The sequence below is a fragment of the Salvelinus namaycush genome, chromosome 36 (genome assembly GCF_016432855.1).
Source record: "Salvelinus namaycush isolate Seneca chromosome 36, SaNama_1.0, whole genome shotgun sequence".
Classification (NCBI taxonomy): Eukaryota; Metazoa; Chordata; class Actinopteri; order Salmoniformes; family Salmonidae; genus Salvelinus; species Salvelinus namaycush.
The window spans coordinates 7,929,297-7,952,996 of NC_052342.1; the positions used below are offsets into that span (position 1 = coordinate 7,929,297).

At 43.5% G+C, this 23,700-nt stretch overlaps 2 protein-coding genes and 1 pseudogene across 2 annotated transcripts in view; 1 reads left to right on the plus strand and 2 right to left on the minus strand.

The window, feature by feature from the left end:
• LOC120030570 (mitogen-activated protein kinase kinase kinase 11-like) overlaps positions 1-11,650 on the minus strand; it is a 44,532-nt gene extending 32,882 nt beyond the window's left edge. Inside the window, exon 1 of the mRNA XM_038975987.1 lies at positions 9,788-11,650. Within this exon, the coding sequence (XP_038831915.1) occupies positions 9,788-10,541 (754 nt within the window). The 5' untranslated portion in view covers positions 10,542-11,650. The remainder of the gene's footprint in view (positions 1-9,787) is intronic.
• Positions 11,651-13,718: 2,068 nt separating this feature from the next.
• Positions 13,719-19,065, minus strand: LOC120030558 (dr1-associated corepressor-like). Its single transcript, XM_038975975.1, has 7 exons — positions 18,707-19,065; positions 16,586-16,658; positions 16,186-16,279; positions 15,920-16,042; positions 15,710-15,794; positions 15,429-15,517; positions 13,719-15,229 (listed from the first exon to the last, which is right to left on the minus strand). The coding sequence occupies exons 1-7, from the start codon at positions 18,746-18,748 to the stop codon at positions 15,058-15,060; spliced, it is 678 nt and encodes a 225-aa protein (XP_038831903.1). The 5' UTR covers positions 18,749-19,065; the 3' UTR covers positions 13,719-15,057.
• A 1,388-nt stretch (positions 19,066-20,453) lies between these two features.
• LOC120030171 lies at positions 20,454-21,267 on the plus strand (annotated as a pseudogene).
• The last annotated feature ends 2,433 nt before the right edge of the window (positions 21,268-23,700 follow it).

A 23,700-nucleotide genomic window follows, 5' to 3' on the forward strand; every position in this document is an offset into this window, starting at 1 on the left:
TGCATTTAGTTACTTGGCATTATAAAGACTAGTTCTCCTCAGGCCCTAGGGTTCCTCTTAAGAAGGGCGCATTAAGGGATTACTCTGTCAATGGGTTCTTCATAACATACACCAAGTCTAGTCATTGAGTATTTTCCTCTTGGCAGCTAAAGTGCGTAAAAGTTAAACGCACCTATACAAAACAACAATGGTACAACATAGCTACCAGTCTCTCTCTCTCTCTCTCTTCACAAGAAGCAGTGAAGCTGACATCGACACTAACATCAGTCGTTGAACTTTAACCTCCGTCAGCTCAGTATCCTCAAAGATCTAGATTTTGGACTGTCTGCTCTAACAATGGGAATACATGTCAGCAAAGGCGGAAGGAGGCAGAACATTCTAGTTAATGAGGGCATGTGAACAACAGGTACAACTCCTATATATATTTATTTTTTTAACTCGAAGTTGCCAGGATGCCACGTACGTCCACTTATATCAGTATATTTGTAACAACCTAAATATTACGAAACCTCTATACGATCAAATAAGCCTCACTTAGCAAATTAGCAATCCAATGTTTATGTTGACTTAATTTGACACTCTCTCGTTGACCTCCATACAAAAAAAAAGACCAACTTGGACTGCTTCGCGCTTTATTCTCGCGCTGACAGATTTTAGGGCGGAGTCGGCCCTTTCGCGTCGCCTCTCCCTCTCTGGTATCCTAGGAAACTCAGACCCTGGGGGTCAATCAGCAGTCAACCTCACAGGGTGTAGAGGTCAGGAGGTCGGGTCAGAGGTGGCTGGTGTATAAGTGGGCGGTTACTTCCTACTTTTTGAAAGACGGCCCCCTTTATACGACATAGTACAATGTGACGGCCCGATGTCGTGCATTGATCTAGCTAGTTATCGAGGTTTTATTGACAAGAAATCTTCTAATGTTTGCACAATCGTGTAGAACGGCACTGGAACAGATAAAATCAGTTTCAACTTACTGAGAGGGACAACAAAAAATGTAGCAGTATGATAAACATACCTCGACTACACCGGTTGGCGCCACCTTAATTTGGGAGGACAGGCTCGTGGTAATGGCTGGATTGGAATAAGTGGAATGGTATCAAATATGTCTTCAATGCGTTTGATGCCATTCCATTTGCGCCGTTCCAGACATTTTTATGAGCCGTCCTCCCCTCAGCAGCCTCCACTGCTCGACTCTAGTACAACAGCTGCATACACACATGGAAATGCTCAGCTACAGAGAAGCATACAGAAGCATAATACAGGACAATTAGTCAAATCATTCTAGCCAAATATCAACCAATGGTTCGAATTCTCCATCGGCTCACTATAGAAAAAAGATGCCAAACCAAGCTAGTGAGAGAACTAGGTGTAAACTTTGGAAAATATCTCTCCCTGATTCCCTGGGTTTAGGAACCCTCTCCACATCTTCTGTGGTGTGAACTTAGTGTCTCATTTGGTCCCTCACTCCTCTCATTCCCTGGAGTTGTGTTGTCCAGGCCCTCATCCTCCTGCTCGCTGTTCCACACAGCATATTATTCTGGAACTATTAGTTGAGTGTGTGTACACATACTGTCCGTGCATGTGTGTGTATCCATGCATGTGTGTATCCAAGCCAACAGTGTGTGTATGGGAAATCCCGTGCCAGCTCCAACCTGCCCCCCTCCCTCCCTATGCCAATCAGACCCTGGGATCTCAGGATGCAGCCTGCCCGGCATTTCCAAAATAAAGAGAAGGGAACACAGAGCTAGAGGGGAGGCCAGCTACCCTCACCCTTCCTGGGCCTACTGCACTCTTATCACAGTCAGCCAGACACTGTTCCAATGGGAACGCAGCTGAGCCTTGCCCTGGCCTCCTCCACAGAACCTGGCACAGCCACCCAATCACAGGTGATTCCTGTTAGGCAGCAACACACTGGTATTGAAGATGTCAGTGAAAAGGATAAGGACAGGCTTGTTCCTATTGAGGCCGAGGGAGTATTTCCTTGCCACTGTCTGTCGGCTGCGTTTGCTACTGTAGATTGGGGGCTGGAACGTTGTCGTTTCAACGACAAACAAGAACGGCTATCAACTTTGTGTTCCACTTTCTTTCTTTTTTACTGATTGAAGATAGAAGACGGGAATTGACCTACAGCAAGGTCATTTATTCAGTCGATTTGTGGCTACATGTTTCTCTCTCCAAGACCAGGATCTCATTCCAGTTGGAGGCTATTTCCTCCACAAAACAGAATATAGTTTGCTTTCGGGTTTGAATACGCATATGAGTTATTGATTTGAATTTACGAGTACCGTCTCCTCCCACTCATCCCATGACCCATTTAACTACAAAGTACAGCTCTCACTTAAGCCACAGATACATTGTTTTATTTCAAATGACTAACTGGCCATAACGGTCAAGCCCCATTTGGTATCTCTAACCATTTAATTTACATACAATACCTCTTGGATTTACTTTCAAAATGTCCATATCAGGGCCTGTATTCATACAGCGTCTCAGAGTAGGAGTACTGATCTAGAATCAGTTTTGCCTTCTTAGATCACTATGAAAAAGATGACAAAAACAGGGGGACCTGATCCTAGATCAGCACTCTTTAGCCTAGTATTGTTTGTCTCTGACAATAGACTTGACTGGCAAAGCTAATCTATTGCCTCAGCAGCCCCTGCTACAGATGATAAAAGTCAACATGCCAGACTTATAGAAATACGGGTTGCATTTCAGGGGTTTATCAAGTTCAAAATGTCTCTACTTCCTGGCCTGAATACCTCCCATGCCGCCACTACGGGCTAAATGTCCAAATTGCCCTCGTAATTCTCCTCAGTGAATTTGGGAATGTTGCTGTGTGTGAGAACGAGTGTGTGAGTAGCGAGAGGCTGCCAGTGTGTGTCTGAGTGCAGAGCAACACAGGGGATGTTTTCAGTGTGCTGCGTTGCGGCGCTAAGGACCCTGAACGAAAACATACTGGTGGTATACAGATGTATCAGATACTTATCCACTCTGGGAGGGGAAAAAAACATGTTGTTCCAAGATCTACTAAAACTGTGGTTCTTCTTTTTTTTTAAAAGGGCCATTAAGTTTAGTTTGACTCCACCAATGCTTAGTGTGGCATTTTCCACGTGATTTCAAACTATAGTGTATTTTTAAGGTGGGTGTAAATATAATGTATGTGAGCCAATGTGTTTATGACTGATTGTGTGTGTGTGTGTGTGTGTGTGTGTATCTGAGGGCCGATGTGTCAATGACTGACTGATAAGGGGGCCCAAGGTATATGTGTGTGTATGTACACACAGTCACTTGCGTGTGTGGGCTGGTACTGGGAATGCGAAAGGAAGTGCCTCCTCTGCTGTACCTTAATCTGTATTTACTTTCAACAGAATTCCAGTTCTGGCCCCTGGCCTGCATCCAAGGCCTTCCTCTGTGTGCATTTCCTTCAATGATCCTGTTTAATCAGCATCTTCCATTCACGCAGTAAGTACAATCAGCTTCACTGATTTGTAACACAAAGCTACAGGCATTTATCTTTTAAAATCTCTACACCTATAGAAAGTGTCTTCAACCCTTAAAAAGGACACATTTACATTTTTACAACCAAATATCTACTTTTTATGTAAATGGCATGTTATAGCATCCAGACACTTTTTTTGTGATTTCACGTTTTTGAGAAACTTACCCCTTGTTGTGTAGTATGGGGGTCCCAAAAAAACACCCAAATACGTCCTTTTATAAACGGCAACGCCCTCAGTATAGTGATGCAGGTCTTCAGATGTTCTTCACGTGAAATTGTGACATTCCGAAATGTGGCTGCAACATTATATGACATTTTGTCAGGCCCCCATACTACACAACGGGGATGAGGAAGTGACTTTCTGTTCGGGGTAAGTTTCTCAAAACCATGTGAAATCACAAAATGTGTGTGTCTGGACCAGTGGCGTGTATTCATGGATGCCAAGGGAAGCCGGGCTTCCCCAAATATTTGACCAACAAAAAATAAAATAAAAATATAAAATGATGTATTTTTCATCTCTGTGTGTTTTCATCATCTGTCAATTTGCAAGTGGCTGAACCTGAGAGGAGAAATCATCAGAGCGAGGGAAACAACGCCCCTCGTCTCAGTATGTGTAGCCTTTGTATCTGATGCTGTCTGGACCCGTCTGGACCAAAAGAGTATAACATGTTGCCGCCATAGCGTTTGATTGACTGATGCCAACAAGCATTAGCCAATCAGCGTTGAGCCGAGCTCAACTGTGTGTTGTTCTGGTGGCCAGTTTGGATTTGGCTTCAGACCAATTAAATCACTTCCTCTGCAAAATGTCATTTTCAGAAAAAACGTGTCAGTTTCAGGTCTGCTTGTGTTGATGTCCTGCGGTAGCTAACTTTCTAAATCGTCCCGTTCCTAAGCCATGGATGGAGATGGGGATTTGGACTTGTGGTTTTGACTTAATTCTCTGTACAGGCCAATGATTTTGATGGCGATTCTGATCCAAACATAAATTAATTTGTTGTGCCACTGGCCTGAGACGATTGAAGTTCAATTTGTAGCCAAGTAGGCTTACGTTAACTAGCTAACGTTAACCTAGCTAACTTAGTGGTTCATTGTTGCCCATGCGAGGAAGTCAGGCTAGCAAGCATTTTAGCTAGGCAGACTATGACAACGAAAACTAACAATGACAGAGCCATCAACGTTTTGCCAACATGAAAGAGAGGAGGATGGCATTGGCCTTCAACCAGTCTACAAGTAGGGTGAGTCAACATGTTTTGTTTAACTTGCGCACACACCACAAATCAGTACCATGGACAGAAGCATGATATTTAGCAACATTGATTGGACTAAATTGTTTTTGGTATATTTAAGTTTATATATAGCCTTGTTGATTTGATAATGTTTAAGTTGAAATGGTGCTGGAATACTGGAGTGTCTTGTCTTTGTGCTGACTTGCGGTAACACTAAATTGCGGTAACACTAAACATGAACTTGTTTGACCATTCTGCAGGTGACATACACTATAAATACACACAAAAGCATGTGGGCACTCCATCAAATTAGTGGATTCGGCTATTTCTGCCACCAGTTGCTGACAGGGGTATAAAATCGAGCACACCGCCATGCAATCTCCATAGACAAACAGTGGCAGTAGAATGGCCTTACTGAAGAGCACAGTGACATTCAACGTGGCATCGTCATAGGATGCCACCTTCACAAGTCGGTTTGTAAAATTTCTGCCCTGCTAGAGCTGTCCCCGTCAACTGTAAGTTCTGTTATTGTGGAGTGCAAACGTCTAGGAGCAACAACGGCTCAGCCAAAGTGGTAGGCCGCACAAGCTCTTAGAACGGGATCGCAGAGTGCTGAAGCTAGTAGAAATTGTCTATCACTACCGAGTTCCAAACAGCCTCTGGAAGCAACGTCAGCACAAAAACTGTTCATTGGGAGCTTCATGAAATGGGTTTCCATGGCTGAGCAGCTGCACAATGCCAAGCATCAGCTGGAGTGGTGTAAAGCTCGCCGCCATTGGACTCTGAAGCAGTGGAATTCTGTTCTCTGGAGTGATGAATCACGCTTCACCATCTGGCAGTCCGACGGACGAATCTGGGTTTGGCGGATGCCAGCAGAACGCTACCTGCCCTAATGCATAATGCCAACTGTAAAGTTTGGTGGAGGAGGAATAATGGTCTTTGGCTGTTTTTCATGGTTCGGGCTAGGCCCTTTAGTTCCAGTGAAGGGAAATCTTAATGCTACTATGACATTCTAGACGATTCTGTGCTTCCAACTTTGTGGATACAGTTCTGGGAAGGTCATTTCCTGTTTCAGCATGACAATGCCCCGTGCACAAAGCGAGGTCCATACAGAGATGGTTTGTTGAGATCGGTGTGGAAGAACTTGACTTGCCTGCACAGAGCCCTGACCTCAACCCCATCGAACACCTTTGTGATGAATTGGAACGCCAACTGCGAGCCAGGCCTAATCGCCCAACATCAGTGCCAAATCTCACTAATGCTCGTGGCTGAATGGAAGCAAGTCCCCACAGCAATGTTCCAACATCTAGTGGAAACGCCTTCCCAGAAGACTGGAGGCAGTTATAGCAGCAAAGGGGAGGGACCAATTCCATATTAATGCCCATGATTTTGGAATGAGATGTTCGAAGAGCAGTTGTCCACATACACTACATGACCAAAAGTATCTGTTTGGATGCATTATTTGCTTTGTGGACCTCACCGGACAGATGTCGCTCTCCGGTTTTGTGATGAAACAAACGTACTGGTAGTTGAATTTATTTCGCCGCTGTGTGACTGATGTCTTCTGTTGTCACGGCCTTATTGTATATCGAGGTTGTTATATAGCAAAACTATGCAATTATCACAACATAGGTTGTAATATGGCTTTTTTACTGACTTGGATTCCTCAGTGATTTTACCCACGCACCACTACTGGTCTGGACCCTTCTATAACATGTCATCTACATGAAATAGAGGTTTGGTTGTAAAAAACACAACACAGCTCTGTCATTGCAACAGTCCACTAAACAATGCCTTTAATTCACTTTAAAATCATTGTTATCGTGTAGTGAACGTCTTTTTTCTCTGAACTTGACAACCGTCTCCTTTCACTTACTGTGTCTTATTGAATCTAAGGCCTCGCTGTGTGTCAGTGGTTTGTGTCCAATTTTAGAAGCTCGAACCTCATTGTATTTTCAATGGCGCCAACTTGAATAGTGTGTACCTTTCTACATGGTTCTCCCGTACACTTTAAAGTGACTGGTGAAACACTGAAGGAAGATCTCTCTCTCTCTAAAACACAGACGTCTCCTTCCCCAAACAGCAGGATAGAGACAAGTAAAGGCAGGCCTGGGACAAAGCTTCAGAGAAGAATAAAAAAACGTAAGGTAGGAGGTAGAGAGGGACTGCGTTGGATGTGTCGCTCCATATAGCCTATAAACCCTGCATTTAAAAAGCTTTTCTTTACACAACATGGGTGTTTTCCAGTCCAGTGGGTTTCGTTGATGTCTGCTCAGTCTGAACAGTGGGGGGCATTTCCATCTAAAAAGGACACATGAGCACCAACAATTGAAGTTCATAGGAGTGTATCAAATTTGGTGTCAAATGAAAGCTAAGAGAGTCTATATTTTTGGGAAATTAAGGCATAGATACATTTTCCATCTTAAAAATTTGCTATACGGCTTTGATTTCTGGATAAACAGATGGAAAATGGGTCGTACAAAACATCTACCAGAAATGGTCTTAAAAAAAGGTATCAGAAATACATCAAAACATAATCATTTTGACGTAAAGACCCCTGCAAACTAATAAACATTTATATTTAGTTTGAGAAATTGTTTACCTTCTGTAAGTTTAAGAAATATTGCCTTGTAATTCCTTTCCCAAAAACCTACCTATCCTTAAGATATTTTCACATTTCTCTCCTTCATGGAGGATAATTCATGGAGGATAAATGGTAGACCTACCAATAAGTTAGTGATCTTACTGATATCAAATTTGTATATGAATTGAGTGATTTAAAAACTCGTAATTCAGTAACGGAATTCCCGCAAATGAATTGGTAACAATGGGAACTCATCATCGTTACAAACTACAGTTGGGTCACCTGCTACTGTTTTCCCTTCCACTGACATACTGTTATGTTCAGCTCATAACGGTTTTATTTCGCTTTCTGTTGTCTGGTGGTCAAACAAAGACTATTAAAAACTCCTCCATCCCTCTCTCTCCAGTTTAAGGTCACCTCTCCCAGCTCTAACTGACACCTACCCGTAAGCCCCCTCTCTTTCCATTTACTGTAACCAGCATCCTCAACCACTGAGCACGGACCGACACCGGAAGTCCATGGATGTTGAAAAGCAGATGAAATTTGGTCAGTCCACCCCGGCCTTGATGTTAACGTCCACAGACGGACCGGACCAAATCTGGACCCCATCATAGATACTTCACAAGTATATTTCACAAGTTTGGATAGCACAGTACAGTGAGTAGAGCACAGTAGGGTACAGTACACTACAATACAGTAGTACAGTACAGAAAAGTGGAGTATAGTGCAGTATATTGTACTGTACTCTACTCTCTGTGCTGCATCGTACTCTACTGTACTCTGCTGTTCTGCCCTGTGATGTCAAAACTTGTGAAACGTGAGAATTACATTTTTATCCATTTCTGTTTAGTACAGGCCAGAGACCCATGATGAAATGATGTTACTGGGTGTGAATCCACTTCACTTACTGGAGTTCAATAATAAGAGATTTTTTTCAAACTCAAGGTGCCATGTCAGTGTCCAGTATTTCTGCAGACATCTTTCAATCTTAATTCAGAGTGGATATTTAAGAGTTTTTGGAAAACGTGGTCGCATAAAAACCTGAGACAGAGTTTATCAAAATTCCGTTACCAAAGTTTAATCCGCACAGTTCTTCTACTAAAATGTGTTTTTTGGAAATGTTTCAAAGTAGTCCTTGTGCTTAGAGTTGTATGGTTTGTAAAACTTTGAAATCAATGGTCTTTGTTTGGCAGACATATTAAAGTGAAAAAGTAATTGTCCTGGGCCATGAAGCAAGTAGAGGGTTGAGAAAGGAAAGGTGCAGTGGAACAAGTGAAAGGATTGTGCATTGTGAGAATCAATGAAGATGTCCTGAAACAGTGATACTTTGGCCTAACTAGGGTTAAGGTGTGACCGAAAACCTTGAAACTGGGTATAAAACTTCTAACACCAACCTACCAAGGCCCATATTCTAAGAAGCGGTGCCGATCTGTAGTCAAACTAAAAAAATAACCTTGATATTTTGCATAAGGTAACGTGGCTGTTCAGAGGGATTCTTTTGTGATTCGAACAAACGATAAAAGAGAGGATGCTGAAAAATTACAAACCCTGAACATTGCCGAGCCTCTGACATGGATTATTGGACTTGTCAAAGGTATAATAATGGTTTTGCCTCTGTGTGTGAATTCAGGTGGCCTTGTGTTTTGACTATCAATGTTACTTAGACACACTCAGCCTGACAGTTCCAACAACCGTTTGTTATGGATTGAGAGAGTTGAATTCTATCTTTATCACCTTCGCGACATCTATTTGATGTGGTCCAAAGGCCATGGTCCATGGTATAGGTCTACGTGGCCAGAGCCAAAAACACCTAAATCACTGTTATTAAGTCCAAAGAGTGAATTGTGACGGACTTGAAATGCATCCACTACAATTCTTGACCTTTGCTTGCGAAGCAGCTGGTCTCGTTATCGAGAAATGCTCACTAGACTTTCACAATCAAGTTTAAAAACTTTAATTAGTCACAGGTACGGGATAAGTATGGTATACATCGTCCAACGAAAAGCTTACGTTCAGGTTCCTTCTCGACAATGAAACAGCAATAAGAAATTGTAAAATTGCATTTGTCTAAAAGGTGTGATGTTTGTGCTTGTAAATTGTTAGTTATTAAAGTCGATATTATAGTTGAGGGGGGGGGGGGGGGGGGGGGGGATAGAGCTTTGTCAAAGGCAAACTGTGTGGTGTATCTTGTGGTGATACAACATATACCCTAGCCTGCAGTGCACATGTCCTGACAATCCCCTGCCTGAGTCCTGTAGGTCAAAATCCCCAGCAAATAGGTAGCCTACCACCATTTCACTCAAAGCCAAGTGAACAGGTGAAACTGAACTTGATAGTTTGTCATGGAGCTAAGGAAATGCCACTAATTCACCTGGATATGACCTTCTGGGTCTCACTAGGTGTTGTCTATAACAATGTTCAACCACTGTGCATCGTAAAAAAAACAACTCTGGACATAGACGGCCTAGTGCAGGGACTTACTGTTGTTAGACTTAAGGTCACGGTGGATGACAGGAACAATGGCCTCCGTGTGCAGGTAGAGCATGCCCCTGGCGATCTGCACCGCCCAGTTGACCAGGACGTGCGGCGGGATGCGTCGCCCGGCCAATGCTCGGCTCAGTGCGCCACCGGATGCGTACTCCATGATGAGGCACAAGTTGGGTTCCCGTAAGCAAACCCCTTTGAGAGCGATGATGTTGGGATGAGTGAGCATGGCAAACAGCCGAGCCTCCTGGCGTACATTCTGCGCCGTCACGCTTATGTCCTCATCCGGATCCTGGCGGGCCGCCTTCACGGCCACCAGCCCACCTCTCCATGTACCGCGATACACCTTGCCGAAGCCTCCGACCCCAATGACCTCCTCGAGGCTCAGTTCCCTGAAATCCACAGCCTCAGGTTCGAACTCCCCCACCACGGCTGGCCCAAGCTCCCCGACTCCACTGCCCTGCAGTTTCCCATATGAAGGAGGCTTGAAGGAGACGTAGTTCGAGGGAAAGATGCCCACTTTGTTGTTGACTTTGCCCGCCCACCAGCCCTCGTCACCGGATATCTCAGAATCCAGTGACAGAACTTCCACCAGGTCACCTTTGTGGAGGGTGAGCTCGTCTTTACCAGACGCCTCATAGTCGAATAAAGCCGTCCACACGGTATTGGTGAAGTTTCCTTTTTGCGATTGATCCAAACCTTTCCAGTTCGACAGTGGGCCGCGGCTAAAAATGTTCTTCAGCGGCTCCATGGAGCCACAATGAGCAAATGTTCAGACACTGGGTTAGATTTTCAAAATAAAGTACAATAGAGTACTTTATTGCACCACTCTCCCGTTCCTCTGTATCTAGTTGGTTCATCAGGGACCAGTGAAATGTGTTCAAAGGCCTGGCCAACAGGAACACAACAGTGTTCAAAGATAACAGGATAAAAAGCGCCTCTCATCCGACTCGACATGGACTGCTTATGTTTCCATTGGAGCTGGCAACGATCAAACAAAGGCCATGTATGTGTCCAGTTCTGCCAAGTGTTCCAATTTGTAAAATGGCAGAATTGTCTCCATAAAGCAAGTTGATACTTAACTTATGTGGTGTTTCAATGTGTGGTTTGAGCACATAGCTCACTTACTCTATTATTATACCACACCGTCACATATTAACCAATGAGTATGTGCTGAGATTGGAATTTGAAATAAAGGGGAACTTAATCCATTATAACAAAACCAAGAATGTGCAGAAAACTGGATGGATCAGTCACTAAAATTAGCATCCGGTGGTTATAAAATGTCAAGAGCATTGGACAATAATAATCTCAACAAAAGAGCTCAACTCCATTTAGTTGTCCATTTAGAGTTCAGTATTTTTAGCCATTAAGTGCCGTGGCCATCATAAGCAGGAAGCGCTGAAAAGACGAGAAGAATAGCAGGAAAGGAGCGTTCAGTCAGGCGAACCCCGTGCTTTACCGCAAATTTCAAAGCTGACCAACTCGCCCTAAACCCACAGCACGACCAACGGTATCTGGACGAACCTTCTATGCGTTCTGTCAACAAATCTCACATCCGTTTGCCCAACTGTATCCATATTTGCTGTCTCGCCCGATGGTGATATACAATGTCTCAATTGTACAAGTCTGTATATTCCATAAGAACTTTATATCCACCGAGTTGGCAACAGGAAGAACTGTACGATCCTGCTTCTGAGTCTACTTTTTTTAAAGAGAACCGCACTCCGGAAACAAATCATATATTGTCCGTCGTGCGTAACGATACTTTAGTGACAAGCTCGTTGTTATTATCGATGTCCAAAAAGCGTCATATTGTTATCATGTCCCCACTTCCTTTAGCCGTCGTTCCGTTCTCGAACCACTCTACATCTGTGCCTACAGTCAGAGAAGAGGGTGTGGTTTAGTAACTTTTTTCCCAGCAGGAAAAGAAAGCTTCAGGGGTGTAAGCATTGGGCGATTTCGTGTTTCATGGTCCGTTGCCCCTGGGCGGAGTCAGTAGATTTTTGACCATTCCATTGGTCCTTAAATATTATCAATTCAATTCAATTCAAGGGGCTTTATTGGCATGGGAAACGTGTTAACATTGCCAAAGCAAGTGAGGTAGATATTATACAAAAGTGAAATAAACAATACAAATTAACAGTAAACATTACACATACAGAAGTTTCAAAACAATAAAGACATTACAAATGTTATATTATATATATACAGTGTTGTAACAATGTACAAATGGTTAAAGCACACAAGTTAAAATAAATAAGCATAAATATGGGTTGTATTTACAATGGTGTTTGTTCTTCACTGGTTGCCCTTTTCTTGTGGCAACAGGTCACAAATCTTGCTGCTGTGATGGCACACTGTGGAATTTCTCCCACACTGTGGAATTTCTTAAATATTATCTCCACTCACCCGGGGTACGGGGCCATGCAAAACGAACTATCCATTAGTCCAAACAGTGCTTCCGTTCTACAACTAAACCCAGAGTTTATTTTGGACAAATTCAGTTAGGTCACTCCCCATTTCTTTTCGTTTGCTTACATTTAAGAAACGTTTTTACAACAGAATCGGCGGAATGAATACGCCCCAAGGTGACAGAAACAACGCAACTCGCGTTCTGGTGGAGGAAGCAGTAATATGCGGACTAATTCCCGTTTTCTATATTTGAGGTTCACTGGAATATCTGTGTGAGAAATAAATACATACGTATTTGGCGCGCAGAAGAATGACGTGGTATTAGGCAGTTAATTGTTATCGACCAAGTGTCACAATTTGATTGGGTTGTATGTTGCCTTGGGGCAAGTTAGTGGTCCAACGTGCAAATGTCGAGATATAAATATAATTCAGTTAATAAGGCCTATAGGTTACATAGTCTCCAATACTAATGAGGTTAATGATGCACGATGTAATATGCAAAAGTGTACATAAAACACTTTAGTGTAGCTGTTTCCCTGACGAGGGGCTTCTATTGAAATAACATAAAACATGTCACGCTATTTGGGTCTGAGACAGACGAAACCTGAAACTTTGCCACCTAGGGCACCTTTGCCCTGTGCTGCTGTGTGGAAACAGTGTGCTTCCTTCTGAGACCTTTGATGGCTCCCCTGTCCCATGGCAGGCCTTTGTTGCTCCGCCGCCCTCGAAAGTAAATCCCCTCCCATAACCAGGCCAAACACCCCCACCCCCTGCTACCCAGCGCTGACTCATCACTTGTGCAGGAAGAAGGCAGTTGTTTTTGTGGCCTGGTGGCCGAGCCAGGCCTGCTGCTACATTTACAATATGAAACCAAACTCAGAGGGAGGGAAGGGTGTGGGTTCACAGTGCACACAGAGAACAAAAAATGAACTGTCTTTTCAGAAAGAGTGTTTTCTTTGTTCAGTGTTTCTAATCGAATCAAATCTTCTCTCCATGGGAGTCTCTCCCACAGAACAGACCTGTGCTGGCTTGCACTTCAATCACCTTGCCTACTCTGTTGATAACGACATGGCCCTGACAGGGGAAAACACACATAACATCAGCTGTGGTGACAAACATCCATTGTTAAACGTTTATACACACTTCGTAGGAGTACCAATGCATGGTCGGCCATTTCTATTCTATACCTGGTGTCTGAGACAGGAAGTATTTGGAGGAGACATGAAGGCGGCTTCGAGAGAAACGTACAGATTTTCCATATGGGAATGGGAAGTTCAGAGAATGTAGGATGGGTTTGGGTTGAACACAAAGGATGTGTAACACTCCTGTGTAGTTGTAAGGTGAAGCCTTGTGCAATGTTTCACTTAGGTGCCAATGGAATGAAGTTCATTGCCAGTTTCAATGGACTCAACAACAAATAGCTTATGGCATTGTGGCTTGTAATATCACAGATACACTTGGTAAAATATCTCATGCCATTTGATGTAAAAGAAAAAAAACAAGTTGGGCAGTGTTTTATTGAAATCTGAACTTTATTTCACCCATACAAAATAAAAAGAATGTTAAAATTTTACATACAGTGTCAAGTTCAACGGCCTACCTTTAAACATTTCATATCAAGAGACACTGAAACGGGAGCCCTATCCTTCGCTGCATTTCAATGTGTACATTAAAACAATCTAAAAGAGAGAAAAAGAAAAATACAATACAAAGGAGAATTTTATTCCAAGTGGGGGGAGGGTACGATATATTTTTGAAAACAAATTATAGGTGAGAAGAAAAGGTGAGAGGTTTAACAACTTTAAAAACAAAGTTATGGTCCAGGAGCATCACAGTACATTTCAGATAAGAATAGCCAGCACAGAAATATCTGTCTTCAAGAAGGAGATAGTTGGGGTGAGGGGGGGGTACAAAACAACATATTTTACCTCAAAAGCAGTGACTTGTCACTCATATTTCAAATCAACAAAAACAACCAATTGGAGTTGTAATCATTAGCATAATGACATGTGAATATGGTTGACGTAAGCTAACGGCCAAGGTCTTCATGAGGATCAATTATCGTCATAAAAAGTTGCATTAAAAAGGGGAAAATCCTCAACTCAAGTCACATTGAGAAGAATTCATAACCTACAGTAAAACACATCTCCTTACCCATACCCTAACAAATTGGAATAGCCACGTGCAATAACGACCAACTCTGAAAGCAAGACCAAGATCTAACCGCTCTGCCAAATTCATAATCCTCACAATCATCTCCTTTTGCTATAGGAAAGTGCTGATCCCTTTCAAAATATGACCAACCGCTGCTCCGACTTCATCTCGAGAAGGTGTCTGTGTGTACAGTATTCTATGAGGCTACGTAGGCTGCACAGGCATTACAGTTTGATCATCTCAACTGAACCAGAGCAGACGTTGAAGAAGTGGACATGGAACTGGAGTAATATGTCCGTTGAACACCAATGACACATGCAGAAAACAGAGAGAGATGAGAGAATAACCAAAGTGCAAACTACAATGGGGGACTTAATCAAACCGGTACTTGGGCTGGGGGCCTTTCAGAACATCAACTGCCATTTTTAGTCCAAATAGAACAACCACCTGTCTTTATAAAACAACCTGGTTCATTTTTTCTCCACAATAAAATAACAAATAATTAAACGCAATATACAACCGGTTACTCGTCTTCAGTGGTGTCGGCTGTCATGTCTACACACCTTACTGCCAGTTGATGGAGGCTTTTCCTTAACAATGGGCTGCATGTGAGCATCTGCCCAGACTCACCTCTTTCTCAATGCAGCCACAGAAGAAAAGAACTTAAGAGAAAATTAAAGGTAAAAGAGCGGGGGGAGCTAAGAGTCATAGTCTTCGTCATCATCGTCTTCATCTTTGTGCGGCATGGGGGGGGGAGGTGGGGGTGCGGTACCCATCAGCGAGGGGTGGGGGGCAAAGGAGCCCAGGGGCATGGCCAGGCCCCCTTGTGCGGTGCCCATGTGGAGGTACTGGGGTGGCACGGTGTCTGGGCTGTGGCACAGGGCAGAAGATGGGACAACACCTTAGTAATAGTACCCGCACACAAAAGGATCATGTTTAGTTAAGAAAATGTTTTGAAACTGTGTGAAATGGAAAGGTAATGCCTGAATACGACCCAGGAAAGCACATTAGCAAAGAGTACAGTTGCGTGGTGGTTAACTGTGTGTGCGCGCGTGTCCATGTCCATTACCTGTGGAATCGCGATTGTGGCTGCAGGTTTGTGCTTGACTGAGACCCGTCTTCCTCATCCTCGTCTGTCTCGCTGTCCTCAGAGTCATCCTGTTCCCATGGCAACGAAAAGATAAATAAACCTCTATCCTCACACTCTACCCTCTCAAACCCCCCCCCCCAATCACACCTGATAACTTCAATTGGCCACCAAGCCAAACTAACATTGCACACTATAAAACGTTACTGTTATCTAAGCTAAGCTTATGCTTTGTGGCTGCTAAATTTAAGGCCAACACCCACTTCTTGCTCTGACTCTGTGCCTGATAGCTTCTTGCCCTTGCAGCCAACTCCTCCGTTCTTGCGGCCTGACCCCGGCTTTCGACCTCTGGAGGACACCAAGTACAAAGTCAAAATTGCATAATTCACACATTTTCCAACACACAAAGCTTTAGTGGACCATCATTAATATCCTATGCAAGTCAACAGTTGGTATCATTCAGGGTCCGTTACCTGCGTGCAACTTTTTCCCCTCCCTCTGCGTGGTTGTCCTCTCCCTCGCCCTGCATGTCCGGCACTGCCGCTACCAGGTCCTTCAGGAAGTCAAACTGCTGCTCCAGCTCAATGCACTGTTTTCTACCAAGACACACGCATTGTTTAAAAAAGACAATACTTTCCCATCGCTTCAAAAAGCACCGATAGGCAAGAACGCTGAACATTACAATCTGTAGCCCTACTGACTTTTATGACCAACACCGATAACTGAATACATGACTTACAAGTGTGACGTCGTCATTGTTTTTGCGTTCCGGGACTGGGTGACTTGACAGGCTTTCGTCAGGAGAGACTCCAGGAACAGCTCCAGAGCTCGTGCTGGTGGATGAGTTAAGGGGAAGTAGACACTAGCCACACAGGACCAGGGTGCTTTATTTGGGCTTCAATAACTGAACAGTTAGACATTTCACAACTACTCAAGAGTGATTGCTAGACTCTTACTAGGCACACGACCTCTCAAAAGTCAAAACAGTGAGTCATATGACTTTTCATTAAAACGGCACAACAAACAATTAACCCTATAATCTCCATATTGTCATTGGCAAAAACACATGTTTTGAAATGCAGTTCATGTGAACTTGCAATGAAATACAGATGAAGCTTTCAGGTGAGAAGAACGGATACATATGATGACAGGAACGGCGGCAGCCACTTTGCCTATCTCTTCATCAGTCTGCATAATCTTCTTAATCCTGGCCTGTAATCAAAATGGGAAGAGGTCAGTGAGAGAGCGCTTTGAAGATTACTACCATTAGAGTATCTGCATAATTGCCGAGTTACTAATGGATCAACCAACCACACACGCCCAGCACATTGACCATATTTAGATAACAAATAAACTAGGCTATCAACAGAAATGCCCGAAATAACTTTCAACTAGGTCTATTCCCATCCGTTTGCATCTGAGGATTTAGGTACTGCGCAGAAGTGATGACCTCAATAGGTAGCTAAAAATCACACATTCGCACTGGGAGATAGTTGTTTGTTATGGTGATGATTATATAATCCATAGGCCTATTTATTTTGAAGCTGTTGCTACCTTTTTAGAGACCACCGTGCACGTTCTTGGCTTCTGCCCCGTCTGTTTTGGCTCATCTCACACGTGAAGTCAGGGAGGTGGTCAACAATAAAGACATCTAGCTACCTCGCTCAGCACGATTTGACAGTAGCGGCAGCATTATACGCATTATATATATAAAAGTATGTGGACACCCCTTCTAATTAATGGATTTGGCTATTTCAGCCACCTTTCCAACAAGTCCATTTGTCAAATTTCTGGCCTGCTAGAGCTGCTCCAGTCAACTAAGTGCGGTTATTGTGAATTGAAAACATCTAGGAGCAACAACGGCTCAGCCGCGAAGTGGTAGGCCACACAATCTCACAGAACGGGACCATTGAGTGCTCTAGCGCGTAAAAATCGTCTGTCCTCGGTTGCAACACTCACTACAGAGCTCCAAACTGCCTCTGGAAGCAACGTCAGCACAAGAACTGTTAGTCGGGAGCTTCATGAAATGGGTTTCCATGGCCAAGCAAGATCACCATGCGCAATGACAAGCGTTGGCTGGAGTGGTGTAAAGCTCGCTGCCATTGGACTCTGGAGCAGTGGAAACACGTTCTCTGGAGTGATGAATCACGCTTCACCATCTTGCAGTTCGACGGACAAATCTGGGTTTGGAGGACGCTACCTGCCCCAATGCATAGTGCTAACTGTAAAGTTTGCTAGAGGAGGAATAATGGTCTGGGGCTGTTTTCCATGGTTCGGACTACGCAGCCTTAGTTCCAGTGAAGGGATATCTTAGCGCTACAGCATACAATGACATTCTAGACGATTCCGTGCTTCCAACTTTGTGGCAACAGTTTGGGGCAGGCCCTTTCCTGTTTCAGCATGACAATGCACCCGTGCACAAAGCGAGGTCCATACAGAAATGGTTTGTTGATCGGTGTGGAAGAACTTGACTGGCCTGCAGAGCCCTGACCTCAACCCCATCGAACATCTTTGGGATGAATTGGAACCCGACTGCGAGCCAGGCCTAATCGCCCAACCTCACTAATTCTCGTGGCTGAATGGAAAGTCCCCACAGCAATATTCCAATGTCTAGTGGAAAGCCTTCCAAGAAGAGTGGCTGTTATAGCAGCAAAGGGAGGGACCAACTCCATATTAATGACCATGATTTTGGAATTAGATGTTTGACGAGCAGGTGTCCACATACTTGACATTCCTAGGCGGACTGGTTTGTTGTCAATTTATGCTAGTATCTGGCAAGCATTTACAACGCTAGCTACATCCTCCAATTTTCCCGATCATGTCTCACTTATTCTGAATGATACAAACCCCTAGCAGGCCTAGCTAACAGGCTAGCTACTACTTGTTTAGGTCAATAACTAAATCTCGTCTATCAGTTAGTACAGCAGGCAAACTTAATAACAACAATGAACAAACTAGGCTAGCAATGCCTTTTTAATAGCCACCCTCCCAAGTGGCTGGCTGGCTAGCTTAGGTAGCTAACGTTACCGTTAGATAGCTAGAGCTGTAGATACGCATTGTTAACTACAAAGTTATCCAACTAACTAGCTTTATCTTCTTTTCTGCTAACTAGCTAGCAACATACCTAGAACAAATCATATTAATGGGTGCACTGTTGATCTAAAGTTAGCAAGCTAGCTAGCTAGCATTCCACAGATTTAGATCATTAAGTTAGTTAGCTAATTAGCTATCAGCTTAGCAAGCAAAGCTTAACTACTTACCGGAGGGAATCTCGCATTGTATTTTTTCTTTTTGCTGGGCATTATTTTATAAACTGTTTAACTTAAAACAATCTTCAATATTTTGTTATTATATGTCCCTCCAACCCGCACCCAAATGGGTAGGTAGCTAGCTAGCCTAGCACGTAGCCTTCTCGAGATGTTCCGCAGGGTCTCACGTTCCGTCGATTTCTTCTAGCCTGCACTCTGGTCAAATAGACAGCACGCGAGTGTGAAATAATAAACTAACACAGATTGTTGCATTATCAAAGTACTGTCGCGTTGAGGTAAAATCCAACATTGCAGGCTGAATGTGACAAACAGTTAAAAGCCCATCACCCAACTTTTACTTTGCTCGTTTTCTACTAGATAACGTTAGCCAAGCTACTATAGCTAAGCTAAGCTATTTTGCCATACGGAGTGTTTCAATAAAGTTTTGCTAGCGACATTTAAATCATGATGGAAGCTTGAGCAGAAACATTGCTAGGCGGCCAGCTACCTCCTAGACTTGGTAGCTGGCATATAAAACCTCTCGGTACAGGAAAAGATTTCATTATTATAGCAACTATAAGTTGTTCTATGTTCATGCATGTATACTGAACAAAAATATAAACGCAACATGTAAATTGTTGGTCCTCATATTCATGAGCTGAAATAAAGGATCCCAGAAATTGCCCCTACACACAAAACCCTTAACGAAAAAAGATTGTAGTATAACTGCAGTACACAGTAGGGTAACTCTCGTTAGAATGCAGTATAACTGCAGGATGCTACAAATGCTGCGTTAAAAATAACACAGTCGACTGCAGTTACTGCACTTTTACGTCTTTTTTTTGTAAGGGATAGCTTATTTCTCTCAAATGTTGTGCACAAATTTGTTTACATCACTGTTAGTGACACTTTCTTCTATGTCTAGATAATCCACCCACCTGACAGGTGTGTTATATCAAGAAGCTGATTAAACGGCATAATCATTACACAGGTGAACCTTGTGCTGGGGGGAATAAACGGCCACTCTAAAATGTGCAGTTTTGTCAAAGAACACAATGTCACAGATGTCTCAAGTTTTGAGGTAGCATGCAGTTGGAATGCTGACTGCAGGAATATCCACCAGGAATATGATCTGTTTTCAGATCATTTAATGTTAATTTCTCTACAATAAGCCGCCATCCAATGTCATTTTTAGAGAATTTGGCAGTACATCTAACCGACCTCACAACCGCAGACCAAGTGTAACCACGCCAGCCCAGGACCTACATATCCGGCTTCTTCACCTGCAGGATAGTCTGAGGCGGTGCTGAGGAGTATTTCTGGCTGTAATAAATTCCTTTCGTGGGGAAAAGTTCATTCTGATTGGCTGGGCCTGGCTCAACAGTGGGTCGGCCTGGCTCTCAAGTGGTAGGCCTATGCCCTCCCAGGCCCATTCATGGGGGCCTAGATTACGGCCTCATTTATTGATTTCCTTATATGAACTGTAACTCAGTAAAATCTTTGAAATTGTTGCATGTTGCGTTTATATTTTTGTTCAGTATACAATATAAATACCACACAAGTTCTAAACGACATAATTGTCATGCCAACGTCGAGCTAGCTAGCTGGCAAAAAAAGCTAGGGCATAACAGCTTCTATCTTTGGTTGCATGAACTCATTGCATGCATGCTGGGGAATGACTGACTGCAAGGCAGTTCTTGTGAACAGGGTTTTAAAACGTTTCCTACTCAAACTAACTTTATGCTTATCAACAGGGAAATTGTGCATCCGTTTGACCATTGCTGAGAACCCACCCCAGGAACCCCTTGTTGAGATTCCACCATGGAGGAGGTTCAGGTGGAGGTAGATGTCACAGTGGAGGGGACAGAGGTGGAGAACAAAGAGCCACTCTCCGCCGAGAACTTTGCAGCAGTGGCCATGGCTGCAGACATGGACCCCTGGATCGTATTCGACTCCCGCAAAACACCCAGAGCTGAGTTTGACGGCTGGCTGGAGACCAACAAGCCATCCCAGGTGGGCCGTTTCGGGGACGAGCAGGGCGGTAAAGGGCCCTGTGGGGTGGATTTCTGTGTTGGGCCTGAATCACTGTCCTGCCACTGGGGACATCACTGGACTACAGGAGAGCTGGGAGAGCCTGTTGGACAGCGGGAGACCTGTCACCTTCCAGCTTGTGAAGGAACTGCCACTGAACCACAGGGTGCTCACCGGGAAGTGACTGATGCACCTGGACTCAGGCTTCAAGGTGGGCCCTGCCTGTGAGTGTGTGGCCAGAGCAGCCGTGGAAGGGAAGATCTCCCTGACCAAGGTGAGCCTGTGACCCCAAGTCTGACAGCAAGCACGTCATCTGTTCCTATAATAAGGACTTCACGGACAAAAATCGAGGTGATGAGGCTGGACACAGTCATCCGGGCCATGGGGGTCAAGTGCTAGCTGTCTTTCAAGCAGGATGTTTACACCTACCTGGGCATCGTGTCTTGGTTAGCAGCTCCAGTGTATATCTGGCCATGTGTTTTAGGCTATTGTCCTGCTGAAAGGTGAATTTGTCTCACAGTGTCTGTTGGAAAGCAGACTGAACCAGGTTTTCCTCTAGGATTTTGCCTGTGCGTAGCTCGATTCCATAGATTTTTATGGAACGATATTAAAAATCAAATGTATTGAATTTTCCATGTGGTCTATATTAAAGGGCACTTCATTTTATATAACAGGCTTTTAAAATCCATTATTTGCACACAATTTCTACTTAAAATATCAAAGGGACGTAAAAGACCCACATTTCGTGGAACGACCCAGTTAGGTTTTAAACGTCTTAATTTATTATGGGAAATGAACTGCAGTTGAAGGGAAATAATATCACACTGGTCTAAAAGCAAACCACACTGTGAATGAGCATAACTGAAATAGTGATTTTTAGATACACAGAAATGTTTGATACTGACTCGAAACTACTTGTCACGCCCTGATCTGTTTCACCTGTCCTTGTGATCGTCTCCACTCCCCTCCAGGTGTCGCCCATCTTCCCAATTATCCCCTGTGTATTTATACCTGTGTTCTCTGTTTGTTGCCAGTTCGTCTTGTTTGTCCAGCTTACCAGCGGTTTTCCTGTCAACTCCTGGTTTTTCCCCAGTCTCTGTTTTTCTCGTTCTCCTGGTTTTTGACCATTGCCTGTCCTGACCCTGTACCTACCCGCCTGACTTCTCTGCCTGTCCCTGTCCCTGACCCCGTCCTGTACCTTTGCCATACTCTGGATTATCGACCCCTGCCTGCCTTGACCTGTCTTTGCCTGCCCCTGTTGCTACAATAAACATTGTTACTTCGACAGTCTGCATCTGGGTCTTACCTTGATTCCTGATACTACTAACATGATATAGAATGAGTCTGCTACATTTATAAACAACAATATCCTCTCTGTTCCAAAGATATTGAAAATTAAAATGACAAGTTATACTTGGTAAAACTGTACATAACATTAATCTGTCACCAAGGTGAGTACTGTATTTTTCACGTATATCATCACCTGAAATGACAATGTATCCTTGTCTTGTTTTACAGTATATGGTAATATTCCACTACTTTAGTATACCCCACAGTCAGCAATATACAATTCCGATTATCATTTTGAATGGCCGTAAGCCATACAACATGCTGGACTATAAAGCTAAATTTAACATTTTGGCTTCACTGTCCAAATACATATGGCGTTGAATGTTCACAGTGAAAATTATTAGCTATTATTGTTGAAGCATCAATTACATCATTACTCATTATCATGGAGGTAATTATCATGTCATATAGAATATGTGACTGCACAGTACTGGCACTAGTTCATGTTACATGGTGTATTTGAATAACTGTAGGAAAAGTGTTAGGGTAAGCATTTGAACCTGAAATTAAACATGTTTGTTTATCAAAGAGTGTTCAAGACAACGTTTATTGCGGTTACACGTATACTGAATGATTTAAAAAAATGATAAGCCTTACACCCTAATTCCAAAATAATCAATAAATACAGACCAAATGTATTATTGAACACAGACATCATTGGTCATGCTCATCAATGCCTCATACTACACTAATGTTTCAGCAGACACCAAGCATTGCGCATAACAAGGGGTCCAGTTCAATCAGATGGGTTTTCATTAGCAAACATGAAGCAGCTCATTTCCTCAGCACCATGTCTATGACTTCCCGGTCCTTCTTTGCTCTCTCAGGAATCACCTACACTGTCTCCATTTCATATTCATTGAGAACTTCCCATTGCAGAAGCCTGTCCAATAAACTGCCGAGCCCAGGTCCTGACACTCGATTGACAAATTCTGTCCTCACAGAACGCAGCCTCTCTGTCGAACCCGTCTGACTAGTCTCAGCCTGAGGCCTTCCCACTAACACAGAACCTGTGAGTCAGAGAAAAATGAAGACATATTCACCTGTGTGTAATACCACTATGTATGCAAACTTAATCAAGCACAGCTCAAGATTTGAAAGTATTTTACATATGCATTGGTCTGAATAATTCCTGACCTTTTTTCCCTAAAACTGCACTGTCGGTTAGGGGCTCGTAAGTAAGCATTTCACTTTAAGGTCTACACCTGTTAAATTAGATTTGATAAAATTTGATTTGATTTGAATATACACTGTGATACACCAGTGGTTATGAAAGTGGTGCAGCAGCAGCTGATCACTTTGGCATTCCTTCTAACACCACTAGCTAATCCACATTACAGATGAGCCCACACCAGGATGGGAATGGTGGTTGGATGGATTTACGGACTCCCTTCTCAAATACAAGAGGTCCGTCCTTGAAGTTCGTAACCCTGCTGGGTTTCATACTTCCCCGCTAAACAAGGTTGGATACAGACCTGGGGCAGAGGGAGTCCCTGGCAAACAGTGGAATGAATCAGATTTGGATACACCTTGTTTACAGACTAACTTCAAGGTTTTACCTGGCAGACGGACAAGCACCTTCGTCCACACCTCTCTATCAAGCCCTCTTTTCAGAAGCCTTAGCT